Source organism: Apodemus sylvaticus, chromosome 16 (genome assembly GCF_947179515.1).
Source record: "Apodemus sylvaticus chromosome 16, mApoSyl1.1, whole genome shotgun sequence".
In the NCBI taxonomy this organism is placed as follows: domain Eukaryota; kingdom Metazoa; phylum Chordata; class Mammalia; order Rodentia; family Muridae; genus Apodemus; species Apodemus sylvaticus.
The window spans coordinates 60,241,867-60,253,931 of NC_067487.1; the positions used below are offsets into that span (position 1 = coordinate 60,241,867).

At 43.1% G+C, this 12,065-nt stretch overlaps 1 protein-coding gene across 1 annotated transcript in view; it reads left to right on the forward strand.

Moving 5' to 3' along the window:
• Ocln (occludin) overlaps positions 1 to 12,065 on the forward strand; it is a 62,142-nt gene that overhangs the window by 47,193 nt on the left and 2,884 nt on the right. Inside the window, 5 exon segments of the mRNA XM_052159942.1 lie at positions 40 to 96; positions 99 to 190; positions 3,522 to 3,737; positions 6,434 to 6,605; positions 9,150 to 9,191. Of these exon segments, the coding sequence (XP_052015902.1) occupies positions 40 to 96; positions 99 to 190; positions 3,522 to 3,737; positions 6,434 to 6,605; positions 9,150 to 9,191 (579 nt within the window).

A 12,065-nucleotide genomic window follows, 5' to 3' on the forward strand; every position in this document is an offset into this window, starting at 1 on the left:
TGGGTTTATTTTTATTTTTTGTTTTTTGATTTTGTTAAGGTTAAAAATGTGTCTGCAGGCACGCAGGACATGCCTCCACCCCCATCTGACTATGCAGAGAAAGAGTTGACAGTCCGATGGCCTACTCCTCCAACGGCAAAGTGAATGGCAAGCGGTCATACCCAGACTCTTTCTATAAGTCAACGCCTCTGTAAGTAGCACCTTAATTTGATAACATTTGTCTAAATATGAATTCTGGCCTATTGTTTTGTGCTGTCCTCCCATATCCCTGCTAGTCAGAAGGCTGAGAAGTGACAGTGCAATTGCTCTTTAAGATTTAATCTCTTTAAGAATCCAGAATCTTTCTCCCTCTCTCTCTCTCTCTCTTTTTTTATTTATTTATCTTATGTATGTGAGTACGCCATAGCTGTCCTTAGACACACCAGAAGAGGGCATCAGATCCCATTATAGATGGTTGTGAGCCACCATGTGGATGCTGGAAATTGAACTCAGGACCTCTGGAAGAGCAGTCAGTGCTCTTAACTGCCGAGCCATTTCTCCAGTTCCCAAAGTCTCTTTTAAAACCTAAAATCTATTTAAAAATTCAGTCTTTCAACTGTGGGCTCTTGTACAATAAATAATAAGTTAAATATTTACTTACTTCAAGAAGAAAGTACCAGGGCATAATCACACTCAGATCAAGGCAAAATCCAATAGTTGGGATTCGCTCATGATTTTCTGGGCTCCTCCAAAGGGCCTGAGTCACTTCTCTGGCTCTGGCCTCTGCAGTACACAGAGCTTGTCAGGCAGGGTCTACTCCACAGCTGCTGCTGTGGTCATCCCACGGTACTGGCTTCTCCAAACTACTGAGGTCTTCTGTTGTAATCGGGCTCTACTTTCACCAGTAGCCTGTCATAGGCTCTCTTCATGGTACCAAGCCTCAACTTCTCTGCATGTTCAATCCATGGCCTTTAACTGCCACCGAGGCTGCACCTTCACCAGTGACCCCTCCTGGCCTCTCACCGCTCCAAGCCTCAGCTGCTCTCTCTCCATGACCCCTTCTTGCCTTCAAAACCAGTACCACCAGGGTGACTCTTGTACTAGCAGGTTCTGCTACCAGTGTGAGGCACAACCGTGGCCACCTCTAGATCACAGCCTCTGTGTCCTGACTCTCAGGAGGTACGTGCGCCTCCTGATGCTTCTATCGTCCTGATCACCACTAATTTCTTCGCTTCAGCTCACCAGCATCATTTATCCCAGTAAAGCAAAGGTTTTACTCTAGTGGTTCTGGTATTTTGCTAATCGTGGCTGAGTCTTAATCCTCAGCTGCCCAGAATTACAGAGTCTTCACACAAATGACCCAAATCTTCTCATCCTTCTGAAACTTCACTTCATGGTGGCCTAAAGTGCATTGTCTGCACTGCTCTCAACACCCTTAATTTTCAGAGCTCCGATAGCATAGCTCACTGAGCTCTCAAACCCTCAGTGACTTTTGTAGCCCAAAGTTCTAAAATCCTTCTACAGTCCTTTGCAAAACATGGTCAGGACCACCACAGTAACACCCCACTGTCCTGGTATCACCTTGTCTTTGGGTTAGTGTTGTTGTGATGAAACACCATGACCAAAGCAAGTTGGAGGAAAGGGTTTATTTTGCTCATAGTTCCATGTAACCGTTCATCACCAAACACAGTAAGGGCAGGAAGCTGCAGGCAGGGGCTGATGCAGAGTCTCTTACATAGGTCAAACCACATTCAAAAGATTTTATATGAAGTCTGGCATGGTGGTACTTACCTACCGTACTAGCTCTTGGGTTATGGAGATGGGAGGAGCAAGAGTTCAAGGTTATCTTCAGCTTTGTTGTGAATTTGAGGGCCCAGTTTCTTGACAGCCTTGTCTCAACAACAACCAAACCCTTTCAAAACAAAGAATAAAGACGAAGTTTTGTTTTACTGCCTCAAAGCAGAAAGCACATGCAATAGCTGGTATTGGAGGCAGAGTGTCTAAGAACTTGTTAATCATTGACACTCATGTAAGCATAACATTAGCATAATACATGCAGTAACACTGGAGAAATAAATACTGCCCTCCCTGTTTCCCCAGCTACACATCATTCCTCAAAGCTTCAGGGTCGGTAAGAGCTTAAGTGTGGTTAGAATGCTCAGCTAAGGAAGCTGGAGAGATGGCTCAGTGGTTAAGAGTGCTGACTGCTCTTCCAGAGGTCCTGAGTTCAATTCTCAGTAACCACATGGTGGTTCACAACCATCTTTAATGGGATCAGATGCCCTCTTCTGGTGTGTCTGAAAGCAGCTACAGTGTACTCATATAAATAAACTAAGTAAATCTTTAAAAAAAAAAAAGAATGTTCAGCTAAGGGTCTGATAATAGTGAGGACCAGGTAGCACTAGAAAAGAGTAAACCTGGAGATAAAACTTAGCTTCTGGATTCTGTAGGTTGGAAGCAATAGAAAGAGGAGAAAAGCATCAGTTACTTTTAATAGTTGGTATGAACAGAAAGGCTGATAACTTAGAATGTCTCTGCCATTTTGTTGTTGATTTCTGTTCTTTACTGTTTACAGAGCAAAAATAAAACTGTTTCTGTTGCTCAGAAATAGTGTCTGCCTATTTCAACCCTTTTTATTGCTGTGTCGTGTTTTGTTTTTGTGCTCAGTGGCAGGGACATTATATGCAATTTAACACCTGGTGCAACGTGAAATAATTACATTAGAAACATAACAGGTGTTCTGGTAAACCCCTGTTGATTCTACATGGCTTTAAGTTCAACACAGAAGGGTTTAAAAGAATACGTAATAAACGCATTCCTTTGAAGGGTGGGTATTTAGATAGGGTCTCTCTGTGTAACCCACCCAAGATTACACAGTGATTCTCCCGTTTTAACTTCTTGAATGCTGGGGTGACAGGTGTTTGTTACTACACTCAAACCATGAAGCATTTTAGTTTAAATTTTGTAAGTTTTCTTCAAACTTTCATCTAGAAAGGATAATCTATGTAGGTAACATAAATGTCCTGCTGCAAAGAACCCATCTTTGTTGGATAAGCTGTGTCTACACACACACACACACACACACACACACACACACACACACACACACGCAGCATTCCTGGGGACTGGAAGAACCTGTAGAAAAGAATTGTCCTCATTATTTTCCTGACAAGTCTTTTGTTGAGTAAGTCTCTGGCACAGGGCAGATAAACACCTCTTATATCTTAGTCTGAACTTCCTAAAAGGAAGTGTGAAATCTAGTTTACTTAGAAGTTTAAACATGGACTCCCCTCTCCCAATCAGAACTTTAAAGCTGCTGGTGTGTTAGAAGGGTCTGAATTGGTGCCAAACTGAATGCAGGAATCTGTGCATCTGCTCAGGGTGGCGATGAACTCCTCGGATAAGCGCCCTTGGCTGTGGGTTCCTGTCAGCTCTGTTCTTGCTGCCCTTTTGGGTGGTGGCAGGGTGGTGGCAGGGTGGTGGCAGGGTGGTGGCACAGTCAGTGTCCTCAGTCTCTGAGCAGTGGCCTGTGTTTTCACTAGGGTACCTGAAGTGGCCCAGGAGCTTCCCCTGACCTCGTCTGTGGATGACTTCAGGCAGCCCCAGTACAGCAGCAATGGTAACCTAGAGACCCCTTCGAAAAGGGCTCCCACGAAGGGGAAAGCAGGGAAGTCCAAGAGGGCAGACCCAGACCACTATGAAACAGACTACACGACGGGTGGCGAGTCCTGCGATGAGCTGGAGGAGGACTGGGTCAGGTGAGCCTTTGACCTCTTCTGGAGCCCTTAAGCTTTCTGGTTATCACTCCAGTGACACTCCAGGTTTGGGGTCGTTGCCTTGGAAACCGGGATCATGTTGTCACCTCCTTTTTTTTCCCTCCAGGCCTGGAGACAGTTTTGAGGATTGTGTTTTCCTTTAGTGCTCTTTAATAAAACAAGTGCAGGGCTCTGTTTGGATGTAGCCATCTCTCTCTCTCTCTCTCTCTCTCTCTCTCTCTCTCTCTCTCTGTCTCTGTCTGTCTGTCTGTCTGTCTCTCTTTCTCTCTCTCTCTCTCTCTCACACACACACACACATACACACACACACACCCCTTTCTCCCTGAAGTGGCTCTTCTACCAATAGACACTCAAGAAAGGCTTTCTAAGAAATAAAACACGAGTTTAGGGGAATTGTGTTGGGATGATTATAAAGTTTCCAAGGACACAGACTTTCTTTTCTCTTCTCTTCTCTTCTTTTCTTTTTTCCTTTCCTTTTCTTTTTTCTTTTCCTTTCCTTTCCTCCCCCCCCCTTTCTTTTTGAGACTAGGTTTCTCTGTGTAGCCCTGGCTGTCCTGGAACTAGCTCTGTAGACCAGGATGGCCTTGAACTGAGAGATTGCCCTGCTTCTGCTTCCCAAGTGCTGGGACTCAAATGTGTATACCACTACCACCCAGCTCATCAAAATTTTTTGCTGCATGAATAGTACTTTATAAACCTTGCTTCCTCAAGTTGTTAGGAGGTGTGGGTAGGGCATGGATAAATAGCTTGGCATACCTTACTTAAGATTTTATTTTTGAGACAGTATTTCTCTGTGTAGCCTGTCTTAGAAATAGCTCTGTAGACCAGGCTAGCCTTGATTAAAGGTGTGTGCCATCACCACTGGCATCCCACATATGATTCTTATACCTTGTTTTCCTTACCCACAAGAGGCTTTTTCGCCTGATCAATTCATCTATCTGTAAAATATTTTTCTAGCTTATATAATGAAATATTTAACTGAATACTGAGAAATCTCAAGATTTGTTTTCTTATCAATCAAAAATATAATTTTTCTCTCTGTAAAATGAAGACATCTTATTGACTACTAGAGCTAAGATTTAAGTCCCATACTCTTTGGAGCTTCATTGTCCTGTGAAAGAGCTTCAAGAATTTTCTCAGTGGACATTTTGAGGTGTCAGCTTCATATGCAGGGGATAGCTGTCACGTTCAGACCTACATAATCAGCACAGAATGTTTATTACATTTTCCTTATTGGGGTGGGGTACTGTGCATGTGTATGCGTGTGCTCATGCACATGGATGTGTCTCTGTGTGTGCATGTGCGTGCGCATGCGCGTGCGTGTGCGTGTGCGTGTGTGTGTGTATGTGTGTGTGTGTGTGTGTGTAGCATGTCAGAGGACAATTTGCTGGAGTCACTTCTCTTCTTTTACCATGTGGATCCTGGCGTTCAAACTCCTGTCTTCAGGCTTGGAGGAGAGTACTTCTGCCTGCTGATCTCGATGGCCTGAATTCCAGCATTAGTTCGTCATACTTTCATGAGTTGCCAGTTTATTTATGCAATGAATTTGTTTTTATAGGTGTGTGTGTGTGTGTGTGTGTGTGTTCTAATTCTGGAGATTGAACCTAGGGTGTTACACACACTAAACACGCACTTTAGTGCTGAGCTGTGCCTCCAGCTTCTGTGTGTGCATTTTTAATGCATACTTTTATAATGAAAGAACAAGATAAGCTCTTTCCACTTGGGAATAATAAGACCAAAAATAAATAATAAGCCTGTCTGAAGATGGTAGGTGGTATCGGAAAACAGCCACTCCCAGCCAGCTGTTCAAGGCAATCAAGCAGGCCTTGTGTCCAGCATTATTTTAAGACTTTAAGCGTAAGTGTTCTAACACACTGTAGTATCCTTAGTGAGAATCAGTGCATTTTCATTAATTAAAACCTTAAGTTTCATGACTTTGCCTTTTTTTGTAAACATATGAGGAGTATTTATATAATGTGAATGGTAATATAGAAAGCATAATCGTGTGTGTGTGTGTGTGTGTGTGTGTGTGTCTGTGTGTGTGTATTTGTATCTCTGTGTGTTACTATGGTTTAAACCCAGAAAACTGATTATACACAGTGTAGGAAAATGGTCTGCCTCTGAACTGTGTTTTCAGGTCTAAAATCATTCCAGAGAGAGCTTGTCCAGAGTAAGGGAGCACAGGACATCCCTTCTGACAAGCATTTGGCTTTGGTAGGGATGTGCTTGGAGGCGGGGGAGGAAGGGAATATGAACTTAGACTGAGCCCCTCTCCAGTTACCAGGCGATGTGTTATGGGCAGAGTACCCTTACCTTACCCTTACGTTTTCTATAATAGTTCTTATTAGAAATCAATGGCATCCCACCTGTCTCCTGGGACACAACAGAAAATAAGAGGTTATAATTTAGCTGGGCAGTGGTGGCACACGCCTTTAATCCCAGCACTTGGGAGGCAGAGGCAGGTGGATTTCTGATTTTGAGGCCAGCCTGGTCTACAGAGTGAGTTCCAGGACAGCCAGGGCTACACAGAGAAAACCTGTCTAGAAAAAAACCAAAAAAAAAAAAAAAAAGAGGTTATAATTTTATTTTTCTCACCAGTGTGTTGTCTCTGAGGGAAATCACTGGCTTTTAATATGTGCAGAGCAGATTGTGTAATCATTTTCTCTTCTGATTCTCAGGGAATATCCACCTATCACTTCAGATCAACAACGACAACTCTACAAGAGAAATTTTGATGCAGGTCTACAGGAGTATAAGAGTTTACAGGCAGAACTGGACGAGGTCAGTAAAGAGCTCTCTCGTCTAGATAAAGAACTGGATGACTACAGAGAGGAGAGTGAAGAGTACATGGTAAGTTGTCTGCCTTTTTAGTTTTGTGGTTGTGTTTTTTTTTTTGTTGTTTTTTGTTTTTGTTTCTTCTTTGTTTTTGTTTTGGATTTGGTTATATGAAGGTATGTGTGGGGGGTATTTCCTTCCTTAAATTTCTGTCACATACCCCAGAAAAACTTTGTTTCAATTAGTGCCAGGCAGACATGATCTTCCATAAGGACTTGTTTTGAACAGTTAAGAGCACTGGCTTGTCTTCCAGAGGACTGGAGTTGAATTCCTAAGCGCTACCCAATTGGTCATCTGTAACCCCAGTTCCAGGTTTTCTGATGCCCTCTCCTGCCCTTCATAAAGACGAGGCATAAGTGACGTGCAGACTTACCTGCAGGCTAAGCACCCATACATGTGAAATTCAAATTCAAATTAAGTTAGGCATGGTAGCCTATGTCTTCAATCCTATCACTTGGAAGGCAGAGGCAGCAGGATCTCTGAGTTGGAGCTTATCCTGGTCTACAAAGAGAGTTCCAGGACAGTCGGGGCTGTTACACAGAGAAACCCTATTTTGAAAAAACAAAGAATGAGAGAGAGAGAGAGAGAGAGAGAGAGAGAGAGAGAGAGAGAGAGAAAGGGGGAGGGGGAGAGGGAGAGGGGGAGGGAGGGAGGGGGAGAGGGAGAGAGAGAGAGAGAGAGAGAGAGAGAGAGAGAGAGAGAGAGAGAGAGAGAGAGAGAGAGAAAGAAAGAAAGAAAGAATTAAACAGGTACTCAAACTAGTCACTACTAAAAATTGACTGGACAAGTTCCTTTACCGGCAGGCAGCGGGAGTTCCTGACAGAGGACAAGGGCAAAGTGGAGTGTCCTCTTGTGTTAGGTTTTCAAGAATAAGCGCAAAGAACAGCAGGAAGGTAACATCGTCAAATTAGGGCTTGCAATCGTCCGGCAGAAACTGCTGGGAAGCCTCTCTCCGGCTGTTGTTCCCAGCTGAGCTTTCCATGCTGGCCCTCAGCTCCTGGTTCCCACTGCTACACTTTTCTGTCTTGGGATAAACAATAGTAGCTCTGTTGGTTCAGCTTTAGCTGTTGTCAAGGACACAGCTTCGTTCCCCTGGCTGTTCTCTCTTGTCTTAGAGTACGAGGCGGGTGAGTCCGTTTGCAGCTAAGGGGTTTTGGAGGACCCTTGACGCAAACATGCTTGGGTGTGAGGGGGATGGGCACCCCTGCTTCCAGAGCCAGCTTTGCAGTGAGCTCAGACAGCCTGGGACAACTTGCCAATATAGTGCACATTACAGTGGCTCGAAGTGTCCTAGTGTGACCACCGGAGTGAATGTCTTTGGTTCCTTTCTGTTACCGTTACCTTCATCCTGTGGGTTCCCTGTCTTTTTTGAAAGCCATGAGACAAGGTCTCACATGTTGCTGTGTAGCTCAGGTGGACTTGAAGTCCTCTTGCTTAGTTGGTAGCATTGCAGACATATGCTGTCTGTCTCACTTGGCTTTCCTTCTTCCTTTCTTCTTCTTTTGCAGAGACAGACAACTCCCTAGACAAGCTCCCTCCCATGCTTAAACTCAGTGCTCTAGCACGGCCTTACCTCCTTCTCCTTTACACAAAAGTTGTTTGTGGTTATTGTTTGGTATCAATAATACAAGTCTCCCTTTAGTGACCCAGGACCTGGCTCTGTACCGTAGGCTGACCTCGAAACTTTCGTCCTTCTGCCTCTGCCTACTAGTGCTAGGATTTCAAGTTCGTAGCTATAGAATTTTTACTTTTACGATTGTGTCATAATTTACTGAAGGATATATCCTTGGGAATACGAAAAAGATACTGGTGAGCCTTTCAGTTTTGTATTCCTGTGTTCTTATGCAGTTAGAACAAATGCCAGACTATGAAACTGTTGATCCGGAGGGCATGCGTTTACAACATCTCACCTCTCCATCAGGACATTTCCCAGTGATGGGCTAGGAGGCCATGTGGCTGCCTGGGGTGTCAGTGAATAGAGCTTCTCCACGTGCTCACTGAAGCTTCCTGCTCATTGAATACTCAACAGGTTTCAGTAGAGGCCATTGCTTCTCCGTTGAAGTCTGTCATGCCCCTGTACCTTCATTTATCTATAGTTTAACAGCTTCTATCTGATATTTTGGTAAACCTTTTCCCATTCATTCAACATTTATTAAACAGTTTTTGTGTATTTGATTATTTACAAATGCTAAGGTTAGAAAGATAAAATTTTATGTCCGCCTCTGCAGAGAACTCCAATTCTAATCAGGAACCTGACGTCTGCATGGGTTAGACGGTATGACTGACACTGTGTTCACATTATCTGTAGAAAGGACTGTCTGAGTCAATACTCTGAGAGGGGATTAAGGCAGTCAGAGGCCTACACAGTTTAGGGGAGTCTTCACTGAGCGGTGACTGTCAGAATTGTATAGAGAGGGTGTGTGGCTTACACTTGCGCTTTAGATACTTGGAAGGCCCCAATCTCAACAGTCAAGCCTTCTCCAGCTCCAAAGAATACTATTCTTGAGGGAGAAAATGCTTCAATAACCATTTTCTTTCTTTTTTGTTTCTTATCCTTAGGCTGCTGCGGATGAATATAATAGACTAAAGGAAGTTAAGGGAGTAAGTATCCAATTTTGAGACTCTTTTACTTGATGTTTATAATGACTATATCTTTTATATATATGTACACTGATTATAGACAAAGTCCCTGTCATTTACCTATAAGTGTTATTACTGAGAACTTAGAACTTTAGTTTAGTTAGTTAGTTAGTTTTGTTTTTCGAGACAGGGTTTTTCTGTATAGCCCTGGCTGTCCTGGAACTCACTCTGTAGACCAGGCTGGCCTCGAACTCAGAGATCCTCCTGCCTCTGCCTCCCAAGTACTGGGATTAAAGGCATGTGCCGCCGCCGCCACCACCACCACCCAGCTCTAAATGCATTTTTTGAGACAGGGTTTCACTGGATATCCCTGGCTAGTCTACAGTTCAGCTTTGTAGATCAAGCTTGCCTCAAACTTACTGAGATCCATCTGCCTTTGTCTCCCAAGTGCTGAGGCTCGAATGCGTGCTTTATCATACCCAGCCCTAAAATCTTTCTTTAAAGTTGAAGTGTATCTGTAAATACCTGTATAAGTCACAGTGGGGGGTTGGTAAGTTTTCACAAAGGGACCTCAAACCTGTATTCCTGGCACCCAGAAAAGGAAATATAATTTTTAGTGACTTTAATAGCTCCACATTTTTACTCCTCTCCTGTTTTTATACCATCCCCCCCAAATTATAGATTAGTTTTCCCTGTCTTGAAATAACTTGAATAAAAAGCAATCATGGCCCTGGAGAGATAAAGAAAAACAAAGATTTATTTGTGTTTCTGTGTATTGTTATTCATTTATTTTTATCATTATGTAGTGTTAGGTTGTACTAAAATAGAACTTAATCATCTATTTTACTTTATTCTTTGGATTTTTGAGACAGGGTTTCTCTGTGTAGCCCTAGCTGTCCTGAAACTCTCTTTGTAGACCAGGCTGGCCTCAGACTCAGAGATCTGTCTGCCTCTGCCTCCCGAGTGCTGGGATTACAGGAGTGTGTTGCTATGTCTGCCTGTCTATTTCATTGTTAGCCATTATTTGATTCCTTAGTTTTAGGCTTTTATAAATAATACAGCATCAGTGTGCACACATCTGGGAGGTTTACAGTTTGTAAATTGTAGGATCGCTGGGCGTGTGTGTGTGTGTGGCTTCAGTAGATTCTGTCCTGCAGCCTAAGAGCTTTCACTAGTTCACACCTGCCCTGAGCATCTTCCTTTGTCCTTGCTGACACTTGCTGGCACTGTTGGCTTGTAACACCTTTTGTTTTCAAAAGACTTAATGTTAAAGGCTTTTATTGTAATTACAGAGCATAATGATTTTAACTAAGGTGTGTGTGTGTGTGTATTTCCCTCCTTTATTTTTTGAGATAGGGTCTTCTGTTGAATCTGGAGCTTACTTTACTATTTTTGCTAGATTGGCTGGCCCAGGATCCTCCTATCTCTTACCCCCAGCACTCCTCCCCCCAGTGCTCCAACCCCCAGCGCTGGGCTTATGGTACAGGCAACCATACCTGGCTTCTTATGTGTGTGCTGGATATAAACTTAGTCCTCCTGCTTTCAGTGATAGGCACTTCGCATCAAGGCACCTCCCCAATCCTTTAAATGAGTTTAAAAGAGTATATGCGGAAGAGGACCTGAGTTTGTCATCCAGGATGCTTCAGGGGAGCAAGTACCCTCTACTGTGTGTGTGTGCGTGCGTGCGCGCGCATGCGCACGCGCGCATGCGCACGCGCGCATGAGTGGTGTGTGTGTATGTGTATAAAGTTTGCATATATGTATGTACAGGTGGAGGTACATGTGTGCCACGGCACATGTGTGGCGTTCAAAGGACACTTGCAGGAGTCAATTCTCTTTCCACTGTGTGGATTCTGGGGATGGAGCCCAGATCACAAAGTTCTGCAGCAAGCGTGTTCATCTCCTCAGCCATCTTTACTGGCCCCTGAACTTTTCCTTTCTTTTCTTCCTTTCTTTTTTCCTTTTGTTTTTTGTTTTTTGTTTTTTGTTCTTTTGAGACAGGGTTTCTCTGTAGCCCTGGCTGTCCTGGAACTCACTCTGTAGACCAGGCTGGCCTTGAACTCAGAAATCCACCTGCCTCTGCCTCCCAAGTGCTGGGATTAAAAGCGTGCGCCACCATGAACTTTTTCTTTTAAAGATAATTTTTAAATATAATTTACAAAGGTCAGTGAATTCTCATAAATGACTTAACATATTTTTAGAAATGAACATATCCTTTATAAAAATCAGTTTAAAAGATATTATTGAGGAAAAAGAACCATCTTGCCTATGTGGCCAGTGATAGTGTTCAGAACCTTAAACATACTCATTTAATACTCATTAGTTCTTTATGACTAATTTTTCCTTTTTTGTTTGTTTGTTTATCTTTACTTTTTCAGGAGACCCTTTTTTAATTTATATATATTTTTTCATATAAATTTGATGTTTCCCCCTTTCCTCAGCTCCTCTCAGTTCCTCCCTACCTCTGTATCCACCTACCCAACTGGTGTGTTCTCTTTCTCTAAAACAAACACTACAAAAAAGGAAAAGGCTGGAGAGATGGTCAGAGGTTAAGAGCACTGTGCTCTTCCAGAGGTCCTAAGTTCAATTCCCAGCAACCACATGGTGGCTCACAACCATCTGTAATGGGATCTGATGCCCTCTTCTGGTGTGTCTGAAGACAGCGACAGTGTACTCATATACATAAAATAAATAAATAAATCTTTTTTAAAAAAACAAAACAAAAAAAGAAAACAAAATTATAACCAAACAAAAAACCAGTAAGTTAAAAACAAAACAAAACAAAAAGCCTACAAACAAAGCTAAACAAACACCATGGAGTGTTGTGTTGGGGTCTACACTGAGTGGCGTCTTACTCTTTAGTTTGTTGCATATATGTGATTCACTTCTGGCGTC